The sequence below is a fragment of the Balaenoptera acutorostrata genome, chromosome 12 (genome assembly GCF_949987535.1).
Source record: "Balaenoptera acutorostrata chromosome 12, mBalAcu1.1, whole genome shotgun sequence".
Lineage (NCBI taxonomy): Eukaryota > Metazoa > Chordata > Mammalia > Artiodactyla > Balaenopteridae > Balaenoptera > Balaenoptera acutorostrata.
The window spans coordinates 24,871,295-24,888,548 of record NC_080075.1 but is presented as its reverse complement, the minus strand read 5'-3'; the positions used below and the strand labels follow the sequence as shown (position 1 = coordinate 24,888,548).

The window sequence follows — 17,254 nt, the reverse complement described above, 5'->3', positions numbered from 1 at the left end:
AGGATATATGCTATGGATTGCATAAATTTCAATATTCTGTTTATTATTCTTGTAGATGTCTCCTTGCTGATATAACACTGATACTGAATTCCAGGTGTGGTTTGACTAGTAAAGCTTAGATTCAAACAATAACATTCTCTATTTTGGACATCTCTATGACTTGTTTTCTTTGGTGGTCTTGTTGTAATTCACATGCATTGATTGCTCAAAAAACACAAGGGTTTACAGATTGGGATACTACATTTTCTTTCCTTTCTCAGTTTCATGACAGGGATCACTTTGTAGTGTAGATCTACCACAACTTCACTCAAGCTACTGGCAAAAGTGTGGCATGAAGGCCAATGGCAGATGCCAGGGGCATCCTCCTAGAGGTCTCCTTCCCCTCACACTGTCTTATTATTGAGTGAAATTATTTGATATATTATGACTTAGTCTACTTTTAATTTTCAAAGTATTTGGGTTTTTGGCATTCTGCAAATGATGACTCATCATTTACATCTTTAGTCTCAGAAGGTCATATATGAAATATTGTGAGAAGAGCTACAATAGAATGAAAATTTAAACAGATATATATATATATATATATATATATATATATATATATACACACACACAATATTTATAGTTTCTGATTTTAGATATTTCTTTATTGCATAATACAATAAGTAAAAGCAAACTCAGCATTACTAAGAATATTTATGAAAAATGTAATCAGAATGTTCAAATAATTGACCATTCCAGTCTGTATGTATCACATTCATAATTCCGTTTAGGCATGGTTTCCATGTCCTTGCTCTATAAATACTCCATGATATTCCTCAACCTGCATAGCTTTCAGAGGTTCAATAAATATTATAGTATAAAATCAAATTACTAATCAGGATGGTCTTGAAATAGAGCATAACTTGTTTTAGGGCTCTTTAACATTTTAACATGAAAAATAAGTAAAATCAAAATAATTCCTGGGCTTCCCTGGTGGCGCAGTGGTTGAGAATCTGCCTGCTAATGCAGGGGACACGGGTTCGAGCCCTGGTCTGGGAAGGTCCCACATGCCACGGAGCAGCTGGGCCCGTGAGCCACAACTACTGAGCCTGCGCGTCTGGAGCCTGTGCCCCGCAACGGGAGGGGCCGCGATAGTGAGAGGCCCGCGCACCGCGATGAAGAGCGGTCCCTGCACCGCGATGAAGAGTGGCCCCCACTTGCCGTAACTAGAGAAAGCCGTCGCAAGAACTGAAGACCCAACACAGCCAAAAATAAAAAAGAAATAAATAAATAAAGTAGCTATAAAATTAAAAAAAAAAAAAAAAAAAAAATAATTCCTGACTTTTAGAAGACAGTAAAAAAAAAAAAAAAACTATGTTAGCTATAAGTAGAGAAAAAAAATCAAAATGTCTCTAGAGGTATGATATATTTCTTCCACTGTACGCTAGGAAAATACTAAGTGTGTCGTTTGACTCATTGAATGCCACCTTTTAATGGGGCCACAATCCCAAATTTAAAACTCTCTTCCATGTTGAGGGAGAAGGGGGAATCTAGGGCAATCAGTTTGCATAGCACTTGAATGAACCAGACATGGTGATGAAAGTGACCTGAGGGGACAAGTTTGCTCCATATCATTGAGGAGTCCAGACAATAATTTAGTCTGAGTGGTGACTAACAGAAACCTTGCATCCTCCTTGTTTACACCAGGCTTTCAGCATAGATATGATTGACTTTTGTGTTTAAAGGATGAATAATCCAATATTTGGTTCTTAAGTCATCTGCTGAAATATCACTAATTTTTTCAAGAAGCTGTTTTCTCTAAAAATCTACTTGATCTCTCATACAATATCAAGCTTGAATTTTTCAGTTAAGAACTTTTCTAAGCCTACTTAAGCAAAGATTTTTTTTAGGTTTTTTGGTTTGTTGGGTTGGTTGGCTGGTTTGGTTTTTTGTTTAATCATCAATAGAGTTCCAAAGCTCAGTATAACTTGTTCTGGCATATGTAAATGATACTAAAAAAAAAAATTATTTGAAAGTTTTCCTATTCAGAGGGTATAGCCTTGTCATAATGTTGTCTGTTTTGTTAGCAGTTCAGTATTTCACATTAGACTTGAGGAAACAGTTGGCCAAATATGGCAGTTTTAAATAACATGAAGAATATTATCAATTTAGGACTCTCTTTTGTTTACAAGAAACAGAAATAAACAGAATAAATTGTTGATTTAAGCCAAATTTGGTCAAGATTTTTCAGGTATGACCTCTAGTAAATCACTTCAGGCAGGGGTGGGGTGGCAGATGGGATATATGGCTGATGTTGGATAAATGGAGAAGGTGGGAAGGGTTAAGAGAATCCTTGTAATTTGGGCAGGCACTCCAAAATGTTCTGCTACAAATCTGTTAAATAATTATTAAATTAAAAAATCAAAATGCCAAAGAACTATCTTTAATTTTTAAACTCATAGTCAATTCATTCTACTTGAATAGTTAGGAAACATGGCCAGATATAATATAATCCAAATTTATAAATGTTAGCAGGAAGGTTACAAGAATCTGAGAGCAACAGCCTGTGTTCCAATGTGAAAAACTTCCTTTGATTTAATTTTCTTTAATATGACATAATTGTTTAATCAATTAAGATAGAATTTAACTTCAAATCTAATTTAAAATCATAGTAAGACAGAATGACTTTGAGAAAAAAAAAATTCTTATACTTTATGCTTGTTTACTTTGATGTGAAAGTAATTGACAAAGCTCTTTTATTATTATTTTAGGAGAATTTGGAATTAAATGGATGCCAGCTATCTATTTAGTTCTTCAGAAAACCCACTAGTACCACCACATGCTAGCACCATTCAGAATGCAAAATCTCACTTAATAAAGGATGACATAGACTATATAATTTCAATTTGTTTTAAAATATCAAATCAGACCAGTGGTTAGATCAGGATAATGTCCATAGTGAATCAGAGAATTGATGAGATATAGCATCACAGAACCAAGGAAGTCAAGTGAAAATGGTTCAACTGATGTGTTCATAGGTATTTCCTTTGTTAAAAAAATGGGTGATCACTATGCTTTTTTCAGATTAGTAATCAATTTCCGCACAGTTCTCGCTCTCCTAGAAGATCATTCAACCTCTAACCCTTTCAAGGACACTTACTTTTTTCTCATATTGTTATTTAATTCTGTTTGAGTTACATCATGTCTCCAGAAGTAATTATGAATCCAGTTAGTTCATAAGGTATCTCATACTTCTTTTTTCAGGACTTCCTTACCTGAGGGTGGAACATACAGAAGGCACTTGATAGATACCAACATATTCTTCTTAAATTGCTCTGATATAGACTAGAAAGATTCTATAATATAGAGACAAAGCACTCAACATTAGGTGGGCTGTGGTGTACCAATTGCAAAATAATATGTTTATTTTTCTAACATTTTTTTCTTTTATTGATAAAAATTACACAAAAGTTAATTGATAATTAATTTAAAAACCAAGGTTACACATTATCTTGTGTTTAGAAATTTGTAGCTTGGCAGTTTCATTCATTGACCACATGACCTTTGTTCTTCATATACCCCTAGTCCAGGTGAGAATATTTCTGGTTGTCTTCTCATTTGGAGGTCTTCACGTCTTTTTATTCACCTCTCACACAGTGAAAACTCACAGTGAGGACTGCCAGTAGGAAAAAAAAAAAAAAAAAATCAAAACTCACATTGTATACAATGTGCCTTCAAGGATCATTTGCCCAGATTTTGTTGGATTTTCATTCCAGTAGCTTTGTCAAACTTTGTGGTCAACTTTATTTCTTTGTGGTCTGTGGTACACCAAATCTTCTTTTGGTACAACATAAGTTTGAACACACATGTTTAGAATTGGGAACAGCATTGCTTGACCAGGAAAAAAAAAATAAAACAAACCAAACATGAACAAATGACATTTTTAAAAGAAAAATGAAATGAAAGCAATTTTAATAATCTGTTACACACACCTAACAAAGAAAACTGTATTGTTTCCCCAACTTCCCACCCACACCTGGTTTGATGCTCCCCCCACCCCCCACCCCCTGTGGTTCTCCAGCCCAGGAACCATGCAGTGTAGAAAAAGCAAAATATACAAACAAACCTATAGGTAGCTAAGGTGAAATCTATTTTTATAAGAACTTGACACTTTTACTATTTACATCCAGGAACATTTCTGTTTGTATGTTTTAAAGCAAAGAGAATTCTGTAGTTCTCCTGGTTATGCTGCAGGTGCATCCACTGCCCTCTTTAAGCAGTTTTTTATTTGTTTGTTTCCTTTCGTCTATGTCATAAATGTCTTAGGAACGATGAGCAGGCTGGATTGCGTGATTTGGACACCCATTGTCCTTTAAAATGAAGGCCTTCCTTCCCCGCGTCGAGTTCCCCAATGAGGAGTTAGTTGCCTTTCACGTTAGTTTGTTATTCTCTCAAGGTAAATGGCTGGGGCTGCAGACCTGGCTATGGTGGCGATGAAGCTGTGGTCGGGCCCGAGCTCCAGGCTGGGAGTTTCGTCCTGCTCTGGAGACACTGCTTCGTAGCCCTTGTTGACATGGAGTGGCTGGTGAGCCTGGCAGTACCTGATCACCGGCTGGTCGTAGCTATAATATGGCAAGGGCTTCACGTGGTGTAGGATCTGGTTATGAGAAAGAAAGATACTGATTATAAAAATGCTTTGGATGAGAAGATGACACTCATAGGATTGTATTTTGTTCTCTTTCATGGTGTTTTAAGTCATCACTTTCTGATCCAACTATAAATAAACATTAAACAAAATAATGCTTGTTAGTATGTAACTCAGTATTGTTTTGTCCATTATATATCATTTTACGTACAAAGTGTATATATACCTTGTATATGAAATCATATATAAAGACTTTTCAGTGTGTGTCCTATCATCTGTCCATCCATCATTTATCATCTATCAACATAGCAGAAAGTTAGAAACAACCTAAATTCCCATCAAAATTTAACATAATTATGTTATGTTAAATAATTTTAACATATATTATGTACATGTACATTTGAATGCAGATAATACAAAGATTGGGGAATATCAACTTGTGTAATATGGTAAGATATGATATTAAGTGAAAAAATTAAGTTGTAAAGAATGTATAGTAGGATCCATTTTGTGTGAATAAAACTGAACATATAGATTTTTTTTTTACTTTCAAAAATATCTTTATAAATCATTGAAATCTTTATTATGGACATATATAACTTTTATTTAACTTTTTTTAAAATTACAGTTTCTCACATATTATTACTAACAATTCTATAATTTCTGAACAAAAGTACTCTAGAATCATGAAAGGCGGCACATCTTTGCATTCGTAATAATAATGTTGTTGATTTTAATCTAATAAGCTAAAATGTGTCTAATGTTAGAATAATAAACCTGAATAATGGTCTATAGAAATCTCTTTAATAAGAAATGCTGAAAATGTTAAAATTATAGTAATTTTGATTCTCTGTACAGCTTTTAATTATATCACAAATTTCCGATAAAGAAAAATGTCTCAAAACTAGAAAAAGGAAAATGATGATTGCTTAATTCTTGCTTTCATGCTACAGCATTTCTCATAACTCACTAGATCCAATATGACTCTTGATAACAGTCCACAAATGATAAAATTGCAAACCCTTCACTGTCCTGTAAGGTTAAAGGTAGTAGTGGCCTAAACCTTTGTCTCTTGGCTCCAGCCCCAGTTCTGCAGTTGGCTTTATGATGCTGGACAGGGGCTTTGCAAATCACATTTCTGTTTGACCTGCTGCTCCCTGTTAAACTTTGCCAGTGGGGACCACTGGAGGGAGATGGCAAGACTAGAGAAGATAGAAGGACTGCTCTCTGCTTTTTCCTGCTCCAGATATTTACCCCAATAACACTTCTTCATTCTGGCTGCAGCAGTGCCTTTCCATAACAGCAGGTGATTCTGGTTTGTAATCTTTTCAACATTTGCATTTCCAACATTTGATCTCATCATGTCCGCCACAGAGACTCTAGCACCAGGGAAATATGAGGTTCATCTCCACAAAGCTCCTCCTCCAAGTATTTGATTTTTAATGATTCCAACATGTTCCTTTAGTTCCTTAATTCTATAGGTGGTAGGAGTGGCAGTATTTCCTGAAGTTGCTGTCTATGTTATACTATGACACTGTCTTTTAGCCTTTGCATGAACTTAGCAAAAATTCTGTATTTACTTAGCACTACTTTATAAAATTCTTTGTAAAAATCTCTGATAGGTTGTCTGTCTCCTGACTGGGCTATATCTGGCTCTTTCTGTAGGTTAAACTGTGGAAAATGATAAGTTGTTATAATTTTATAATTTAGTAGAGAAGTTAACTGTGGCTTAATTGTTCTGTAGGAAGTTAACTAGTCTTATATCTCACTTAGCAACCTTATTTTCAGAATCCATTCCTCCAATTACTATATAAATACCTCAAATGCTCTTTAAACTAGGTCTTGTGTTTTCTTCCTGATATCCTTATTAATGTGTTGAATAAAATTTTGACACAAATTCACTGTCTTTTTGTATGAGAATTGTTTTTAACACTCTATACTTATTAAGATAAAAGTCACCTCCTCACATTTTTAAAGATATAGATCAAAACAATGTTTTCTATGGCAGATCACAACTCATTAATGAGTTATAAAATCAATTTAGTAAATCCAGATAAACATTTTAAAAATAGAATTAATTAGAATAGAAAGTATCAGAGTATATCATATGAGTAAAGGTAAGTTGTTTCATAAAACTTTTGTTTCACATTTGTGTGTACATATGAGTATGTGTCTACTGAATCATACTGTGATTTTTTAAAAAATTGGGAATCACCATAAAAGATGCTTTTTAAAAATAATCAGAAAACATATTCAGATTACATATTATTATAATGTGATTAGCAATAGCCTGAATAAATTTCCTTCCTGCTTTTAACTATTCTTTTTTTCCTAACTCATAATTCACTGTTTTTCTCAATGAATGAGAAAATTAAACTAATATATATTGCTTTGTTTCTATGATGAGGCATATTTACTTCTAATGAAAAGCAAACACTGTTTTCATCAAGTATTTTAAGAAATATTGAGGAAGAGGTAACTTCTTTATACTTTGATATAACCTGAATATACAATTCCATCCTCAAAAAAAAATCTGAAAAAAATACATACTAGGTCAAAATTGGGGTTTATACAGAGATTTTTTTAGATATTAGACATTAATTTCTCTGCCCATAATGAAAGCAAGGAACAAATTATAAGACAACATGGCCGAATTACCAAATACTAAATATAAAGTTAGGTCTACCCCAAATCAATAGTTTTTTTTATTTTTTTCTTTTTTTTCTTCTTACTCATATAGACCTGTGTTTGTCAGCAAGTTCTATTTTAGGAAACCTCATTGGATTTTGAAGTGTGTTGGATAGGTTGAGATATCTGTGATTGGTGTCATGGGTCACCAAAACTCTGAAAAAGTGTAGAAATCAGATCATATTATTCTGACATTTCAGCAGGAAGAATTTTATGAAGAAGACCTCCTTATGAGTTACATAGTCCACTCTTACTTTTGTTGTTGTTGTTGATAGGTGAAATAGTATTACTTGAAAATATAAAAATTCACCAAATCATTTCCAATGACAGCAACATTCACTGGGTATAGAACATTTTTTGCACACTTTCATTTAAAGGAATGACTCATTATCTCCAAATTAACCAAATACCAAAAGACATCAAAATAAACGTTAAGCATGGATTGTGATTTTGTTCACCATCTTGTATCCTCATGTATAGTCTTTCTCCAGTCATTGCAGTGAGAAGACACTTGAATCTACAAACATGTATGAGCAGAGAATGTGAGAATAAGACAGGGTCTTAAAGACCCTTCTGAAAACCAGGTTAATCTACAGATGAAAACCATTAGCTCATTTGTGAACATGGTTGAATTTCCAGTATAAAATAAAATCCCTAAAGTTGAACTATAATAGGAAAGAGCAATCCAATATCTAAGATACCGTGGTATTTATCTTCAAACTTGTCAAGGGACTTCCATTAATTTCAGAGGCTTAGGTTTACATATTGCATCACCTCTGAACTCAGAAAATTTGTTTTGCTGTAACAGTTGTACCAGTTTATTTTTATGTCAATGAACAAGGGTTTCTGCCATTTTCTCTATTGTTTTTTTTTTTTTTTTTTTTTTTTTTTTTTAAAGTTTTACTTGATTTTATTTATTTATTTATTTATTTTTGGCTGTGTTGGGTCTTCGGTTCGCGCGAGGGCTCTCTCCAGTTGCGGCAAGCGGGGGCCACTCTTCATTGCGGTGCGGGGACCGCTCTTCATCGCGGTGCGCGGGCCTTTCTCTATCGCGGCCCCTCCCGTCGCGGGGCACAGGCTCCAGACGCGCAGGCTCAGCAATTGTGGCTCACGGGCCCAGCTGCTCCGTGGCATGTGGGATCTTCCCAGACCAGGGCTCGAACCCGTGTCCCCTGCATTAGCAGGCAGATTCTCAACCACTGCGCCACCAGGGAAGCCCTCTCTATTGTTTTTGAGACAAGCTTAAAACCTCTAGCAGAGTGAAAATATTGTAAAGTTATCCTTCACAGCAGCCCGATAGCAAGACTTCAAAAGCCAAGTGAATTGGCAAGCTCTGAAAGAGTATCTGCGATGTTTGCTCCTTTACATTTAAAGTCTATTCTGTAGGGCATTGTGTAATCAACTCACTTTGTGGTTTCTGAGGAACTGAGAGACTGAGGTTTTGTACTTCATAATAATAATGTACAGTACATTAACCACCTGGGTCCCTGTGTGTATCGTTGTTTCCAGCAGTCAAAACAAAGTTTGCTTAAGTTCCTCTTAATGTGTATTTGGTATTTTTGTAAATGTGTTCTTAGAGCTTTTCCAATGGTCCCCATGTTCCATCAGCTCTCTGATGGACTTCACTCTGTAGCACAGCACAACAACATTGCTTAAATATGGCCTCATTCACATGCTTGATTGCTCATTGACTGCCTTGGAAGCTGCACTTTATTTACAGATACTGGGTGTGTTATGTGGAATGAAGGGAACTCATTGGGGGAAATATACTAAAATTCTGTTTGTTTCTCTCGAGAATATGAATATTTCAACTCAACTGCATTTAAACTTTTATAGAAACATATAAACTTCTATAGAGACATATTTCATAACTAAATTTGAGGTAGGTTACAAAGGGGAGGAAACATTATTATCACTAATTATGTCTCTTTAATTATCCCAAGTTTCCTGTGAATCCACTGAAAGAGGGAACAGTAATGACACCTCTTTTACCTCTATAAATTTCAGATAACTCTGAAAGTACTCCCTGGTTCTCAAGAAAGAAGAATATACTGAAAAGGCATATTCCTACACAAATTTTATTCAACTTTGATAGTGTCTTTCCTGGAAACTGTGCCCTGTCTTTTGTTTCTATTCAGAGAGATGCAAGGACATGAAGGGTCACAGAGTGGCTCATTAACAGGGGCTTTCATTCCTACTTTGTGCATTCAGAAGCTTAACATCCTTAGTCTGTGTGCCAGTTTTCTAAAAACATTATTTACCTTTTGCCTAGAATATGTTTTTCTTCCAACATACTGAAGGGAATATAAAAGGACACACTTGTCTCAATTACAGTGGCCCATAGTGTTAGAGATTCAAAGAGGGAAGAGAAAAAGGGGATATTTTTAAATCTTAGGAGAAAGAGCAAAATTATAGAGGGATATGTGGCATTTCAAAAGTCTGAAAATTACTTCAGATCCCAGAGTTTTATATCCATAATAATTATATTTAAAATGAGAAATGAATGTCTCTAGATAGTGAATGTGAGAGCAACGTGGACTCTTGATATATGTGATCATGAAAGGCTTCTGAAGTTCAGTTTTGTTTTGAGCATGAAATTCCAATATCATTACCCTCTTTTCTCAAAGGTATTAACATTAGTTATAAGTAGTTTAATAGCCTGATCATTCTAAAATTACTATGCACTATCATTAGTTTTATTTATTAACTTTTCATGAACATTGTTCACATTTCAGTATGAGTTCTTTCAATTGAAGTCATAAAAATTTGATTTTCAATTTCCTAAATGACATTCGGTCTCTAATTTTTAGAATTAAAGTGTAGTGTCTGACTACTTAGACCATCTAAAAAGTACCATCTTACAAATCTGGATGAGGAATTAAATATAGTTGAGTTGCTTAATGAAGATGGACACTTGGTTTATTGGAAATAAAATTGAAAAATGAAGGGCAATAGCTAAATGAATATATAACTTAGCCTTTATTCTACTTAATATATTAGTATTAGACAAGAATGGACAGGGAATAAGAAAATTTAAACAAGTTTGGGTACAGGTTTTTTGCAGGATTTTGATACAAGCTGATAGAACCTCAACTCATTTAAGTTAGTTAGGTAAAATGGAGACAATTGACTCATAGACACAAGAAAGGATTTAACAGCAACACTGAGGGAAGTTCAAGGTTACCACTAAGTCTCAGAAGCAACTGAAACTAGGAACACAAATGTTACCAGGGTCCTCTCAGTCAACCATGCCTTATAATCTCTGCAAGTTATCTTCATGCCCTATCAGTTTCTCCTACATGACTACGACAGCTCCAAAGCTGTACATGTTCCAGACATAGTAGATTCCATAAATGACCACAGTTCTTAGTAGCTCCTTTCATCCAGAAATTAGAGCCTATTTCTCTTTGCCTTTAATACTGGCTGTCCTTGTAACTTTCTTTGGGCAATAGAAAAGTGGCGGCAACACTGTTTGGGTTGCAAGGCACTTAGGATCCTGGCCAGGCTAGCCACCACCATGAGAACAAGCCCAGGTTAGACTATTGAAGGATGGAAGGCCTTGTGGATCAACTGAGGCATCTTAGACTAGCTAGCACCCACTACAGCCCAGAGAAGCTCATCACAGGCACATAAGCCAAAGAGCAAAAATCCCAGAGGAGGTTATGAGCATCTGACTGAGCTGTAAAATTAATAGTTCCTACAAACCTGATTCCATCCTTCACATCTCAATTGAGAGAATTAACAATTACCTTTTCATAAATTTTACCTCCTTGGGTTTTGAATATCTAAAGACATTTATAATATAAAAGAAAAGAGACACAATAAGTAAAGAACCAAAATAGTTTTATCAAATGACATTTTTAATCCCATTCTACAATGAAACATTCTTATTCATTTTTTTTAAATACAGGCTTGCTTCTTCATTAGAAAACACTGATTATCTAAGCATTTAGTTTCTGCTAATTAAAAAGTAAAACTTTTAATATCACATGACATTAAAAAAAATAGAGATGTTTGTGTTTTTCTATCACCATATCAAAGACTCTGAGAAATTCCTGCAAGACAGACAGGAGAATGGATCAAAAGAAAACTTTACTAGCATATAATTCAGTGCAACTGGAGGAAAGCTAGTTTGGGCTGGGGGAAGGTCCTTTGCAAACCTATGAGACACTCACCAGCTTTGAGTATCCAGGATGGTAAGGAAGGAAGAAAACTCAGGATTTAGAACAATTCCTTGGCCAGGAGTAAAACCAGAGAGAGATGCAAGAAGAGAATAAGCCATCACTCCCAGGATTCACAGCGTGGGACATGAAGTCAAGCAAGGGTGTGCCTGAACCAGAAAATTCACCTTCTATTTTAGAAAATGGTGAGTTTTTCAAGTGACAAAAGTGAAACAAAACTCTGCCTGCTGTTTTATTTCTTGTTGTTCAGCTGCCTTCATCAATAGCTTCTCTCTCTCTCTGCGACCTACAAACTTCAACTAATTCACTAATTAATCAAAATCTATACACACACACAAAGACCTTCCTCCCTAAGCAGTAACTATAACAGTGAAGAATCTCCAGAAACAAGAAAGATTCAAGAATTCAAGAGAAGATGATACATCAAGGGATTAAAGGGCAAGATTTGTTAAAAATGAATAAAAATAATTTTAAATGCATTCTTATTGAACTTCATCATCTAGACACTGATTAGGTACGTAGTAGGTATTCACATATTGATTGAATGAAAGAACAATAAAAATCTTATCTTTCCCCTACTTTGTTTTAAAGATTAAAATAAGTCATAAATGTGAAAAACGTAAAATAATCTATTAATATTTGTTAACTACACTCATTAAACGTATGACCTTTGTTTTAGAAAAACTTTAAAGGAAAACAAAATGATAATGGTGCAAATTAATAACTGCCCAACTTCCATTTTGTTTACAGGCTTTAGCCTGTACACAAAGGCTTGTACACAGAGTTGTACACAGAGTTGTGTGTACAGCAACTCTGGCACGTAAAATGCACAATGCTAGACACACTGCATGTTGACTTTTTATATTGACTGGACTCTTTGGACCATTTCAAACTTAAGTTCTGACAAAATTTACATGGTAGCATTTGTTTTTCTTTTTCTGGTCTTATTTAAAAGTGGGAATGTGTAGTATTTGTGCACTCATGGTTGTCCAAATTCTAACTTTTAAGTCAGTGATGGGAAAACAGAACAGAACATCCACTTACAGCTTTATTGCTCTCTTACCAGGATGCCATGTTTGTGAGGTGTCCAGAGAGTTGATTAAGTTAATGAATGAGTACTAGCCATTCTTTGAAGTTCACTTTGACTCCATCAACAGGGAAGATTATTACATTAGCAGCACTCTCAGCATTCACTGAGGTTTTGGACTAAAAAGCTGGGTTAAGTAGCTAATACTAACATCTAAAGGCTTTCCTCCTGTAGCTCTGGCCCCTGAATTTGAAGAAGTAAGGTGTCCCCAATAGTGCAATGAAAATGAACATACTATTTAAGTGAAATCTATATAAATTTGCTTCCAAAACACTTAAGTAAAAAATAGAGACAATAAAATATCAAAACCCACATTTTTCCCCTAAAAAAATATGGAAGTTTCAACGATATACAATGATGTGCAAAAGACAAGTCTTTTCTATAACAGAACTTGAGTATGAATCTACTTCCCAAAACTTGAAAACAAAACTATACAAAAGAAAACAAACAAAAAGAAAAACAAAACATCAGCTCATGAAACACATTCAATTTAAGATTTACTTTGTAATCCTTTCTCAGAAATTTGGAAAAGGAAATAAATAAAAGGCAGCAGGAATGCCAATACTAGGAAGGTGCAAGCAACAGGCATTAGAGCCATTTTCTTTCCAAGTTCACTTCCAGTTTCTCCACACTGTTCAGAGTAGCTTATTTCTAGTTTCCATATGAAATTTTGTAGTATGTATTTTGTATGTTTTTTTTGTTAAATCATTAATAGTGTCTTTAACTTGCTTTATACAAGAGTGTATCTCTTCCAAATGTGACCTGTTCTGTTTTTGAAGATATACTCACTTTGTGATCCTCCCAAATAACCAATTCAAATAGTGCAGTGAGTATTCAGTAAAAGCTAGAATATGTTTAAAAATGTAAAGATAAAATGAAATGAAATTCACAAATAAGGAAGGTGATTGAGTTTCTTGCAGTCATGTATCTTTTCAGAGCAGAATTGTGTATCACAGGGTAAAATGTTAGAACCAAATGACAAAAGCAGAAGGAAGAAAACCCCAGAAGGACATACACATACTTGATAGAATGAGATGAGCAACCTGAGATGAGTAACAGAGTTTAAATAGAACTTTTGGGGGAACTGGCCGATCCTCATGAAAAGGAAGCATAGTGATGTATGTTTACTTACAAAAATCAGAGAAGCCCATTTAGAAAACAAAAAGTTTTTATTCTGGTTGCATTTTAGACTAGCACAGCAGAGTGATGCACAAGTCATACTGGTCTCATATTTTTTAATAAAATGTGTTAAGACTGAAATTAATGCCTGGATCTCTGCCAGGGAGTACTTCTGAGGAGTAATTACATAAAAAGTAAATTTGCCATTATAGTTCATTTATTTATGTATTCATTCATTTACATGAAAGTTACTTGTCACAGAGGTTGGCAAACTTTTTCTGTGAAAGGCCAGTAGTAAGTAGTAAGTAAGGCTTGTAACCCATATAGTCTCTGCCATAAATAGTCAACTCTGCCATGATAGCATGAAAGTACATAGGCTTTGACAAAATGTAAATGAGTGAGCATGGCTCTATTTCAATAAAATTGATTTATGAACATTGAAATGTGAATTTGATATAGTTTTCAGGTGTCACAAAACATTTCTATTCTTCTGTTTTTTTCAACCATTAAAAAAGTAAAAATATTCAGGTAGTGATCAATTTACTGTATACTATGCATTGTAGTAAGTAAGTATCTGCGAGGTATCTGAAGAGGAATAAAATAAGGGTATTTTACTCAAGGAGCTTATTCAGAACTGATAGAATGAGGCAAACCCAATTCCACTTCCCTGTGTTTTATATTGCATAACCCAAATCAAGAAAGCAGAGTGAGAAAAGTGTCCAGCCAGCGGGAATAGCAGGTTTCCTTGTGAAGATCCAGGTCTTCCACTTAACAGCAAAGCTCTCAGCTGATCCAAAGAGCTGGACTTACACAACCTCGGTACTTAGAAGTCAGACTTAAACCTCCAGGTGGGAGTTCTGAAGTCACCATTCAAGTCATTTAGAGCAAACATGCTTGGGCAGAATAAATATCCAATGACCCTTTAGTGAAGACCTTAAGCAACACTCTTAAGCCAGTGAACATGCCCCTAGGTGTATGATGGTTTATAATGCAAAGCCCAAAAGAACTTTGGTGATTTTGTAAAAGAGGTTAGGTTCACAGGTCATCTAATTATAAACAGGTTTTTGTTTTGTTTTGTGAAAAAGTTAAAAAGCCTTCTTTTCATTTCTCAATCTCACCAAGCCTTTATCCATATCTGGGTCTTTGTACTCACCATACCCTTTGCCTGGGATATTCTTCTTCCAACTCTTTGCAGTGAAATTATGTTAATCTCTTGGGGCACAGTTTAAATGTCATGTTTCTAGAGGGGCCTTCTCCAATCACTTTGTCTAAAATGCCATCCCATCCTTATTCACATACGTAAGCCATACCTTGTTTCAATTCTCTGTTGTTGTTGTTTTCCCGTCACAGCATTTATCAAAATGTTAAATATCCATGATTATATTTTATTTCTGTGTTGGGAACCAGCTGCAAGCTGACACAGTTCTTGCAGCTTAAAGCATGGCAAAGTCCTGCTTAATTCTTGACAGGACCCGAAAGAGTTATTAGAGAAGATATGAGTCTTGGCCCGTGAGGTTGCTTGAGGTTTCTCTAACTATAGTTTGTCCTTGGCATGTTTCGGTAATCACAGTCTGTTCTCACGCATGTTTATATTCTGGTTCGCAGAATGTTTTGTACTATAACTTCAACATTAAGGAAATACTGTCTGATGATTCTGTCTTGTGATTTTAACAAAAACATGTGTTGCCTACTGCAATCTATAAAAAGGGTTTTGATGGGAAATAATGTGTGTGTGTGCTTGTACACAACCCTCCTGACCCCGTCTCTTCTTAATCCCCTCACCTGCTCTCAGGACTTGTTCCTCAGTCTTACAGCGACTGACAAGTGGCGCCCGAACAGGGACCTGAGTACGTGGGCTGTTGAGAGGGACCCCGGAGATACTTCGCGTGCACGCATGAGGTAAGTGAGATTGTGCCGGGGGATGTTTTAGATGTAGTTTTTCTTTCTGTTTTGTTCTCATCAGGAGTAAAAATGGGGCAAACTGGATCTAAGGAACGACAACTTTTCGTTCAGCTACTGTACTCTATGTTTTCCACTCGGGGCGTTAAGGTTACGCATAAACAGCTTGATCGTTTTCTTCATTTTGTGCAGGAAATTTGTCCATGGTTCCCAGAAGGAGGAACTGTTAATATTCAAACATGGGAAAAAATAGGTCAGCAATTGAAAACTTTCTATTCACTTCATGGACCTTCTAAAGTTCCTGTAGATACTTTTTCACTTTGGAATTTGATAAGGGACTGTCTTGACCCAACTCATGGGATTCACAAGTTATTTAAAGCAGCGTCTTTATGCCGCTCTCCTTCTGCTCCTCAGTTACAAAATTTGTCTGAGGAGCCTGAGCCTGTCTCTCCTACTGCGCCTCCCTTGTCGGCGAACGTGCCATCCTCAGAGTCCCTGGAGGACGATGATAAATTATCCTCAGAGGATGAGGCTGAATTGGAGGAAGAGGCTGCACGATATCACAATCCTGATTTTGATGATGGCATTTTTGCAGCTCTTAAGAATGCACCTGCGGGATCTGAAAACTTCCCTATATTAGATAAAACTTCATTTACTGCTCTAGCCCAAGCTTTAACTTGTGTAAAACATTTACATGATGTTACTCAAGATGCTTCCCTAGCCCCTGTTGGGCATTCTTCTGGTTTTTTCCTTGCCAGTGAAAGTTCCTGATGAGTCCCCCTCAGTAGATCAGGGGTCTGTTTCTGTTTCTTCTACTTCCTGTCTGCCTGTGAGTCTTTCTTCTCCACTCCAAACTGCTTTATTTCAAGCTTCTAAGCAGGGGGAAGATATATCTTCTTTGGGGTTTAAAATAAAGAAGGGGGAATATACCACAACCCCGCACAATTTATTGCAACGTTCTTTATATACTTTAAATTTTTTGAACGTAGATAAGCAAGGACAGACAGCTTCAGAAAGATTTTGGCATCCTGGTGCCTTGCCTTTTGCTGAAGTCCGTTGGCGGGATCCTCTTACTAATCAATGGAATGGTCCAGATCCTGTATTAATATGGGGACGAGGGCATGTTTGTGTGTTTCCTAGGGATGCTGAGGATCCTCGTTGGGTGCCTGAGTGCCTGGTGAGATTCTATGGATCCGGACCAAATGGAGAATTCCCTTCCCTGCATTATGGATCCAGACCTGATGGCGAATTCCCTCCCCCACCATATGAAGAGAATGCGACTCGACAGCATACTGTTAGGAATTTAACCGCTTTTGTTATGGCTTGTGTTCCATCACACTATGCTATTCTTACTGGTTCTGTGTACGTTTTCCAAAAAAAAAGGGTTTGATGACATACGTTGTGATAATTGTAATTTGACAAATTGTATAACCACGGGGGAGTCCAATCTGAGATTTCTTCTTGTTCATCAGCCTCCGTTTGTTATGCTCCCTGTAAATGTTGCAGGTCCTTAGTATTCTAATTCAGGTTTGCAGGTCATACATGAACTTTCCCTTCTTTTACAATGGCCAAGCGATTTTGGGGGCTACTTATAGCTGGAATTACAGCACTCATTGCAGTTATCGCTTCTGTAGTTGCTTCTGCTACTGCGCT

At 35.9% G+C, this 17,254-nt stretch overlaps 1 protein-coding gene across 1 annotated transcript in view; it reads right to left on the bottom strand.

Annotated features, from left to right (window-relative positions):
* Window positions 1-4,417: 4,417 nt before the first annotated feature.
* Window positions 4,418-17,254, bottom strand: part of LRRTM4 (leucine rich repeat transmembrane neuronal 4) — a 903,913-nt gene continuing 891,076 nt past the window's right edge. Inside the window, exon 3 of the mRNA XM_057558684.1 lies at window positions 4,418-4,639. Within this exon, the coding sequence (XP_057414667.1) occupies window positions 4,418-4,639 (222 nt within the window). The remainder of the gene's footprint in view (window positions 4,640-17,254) is intronic.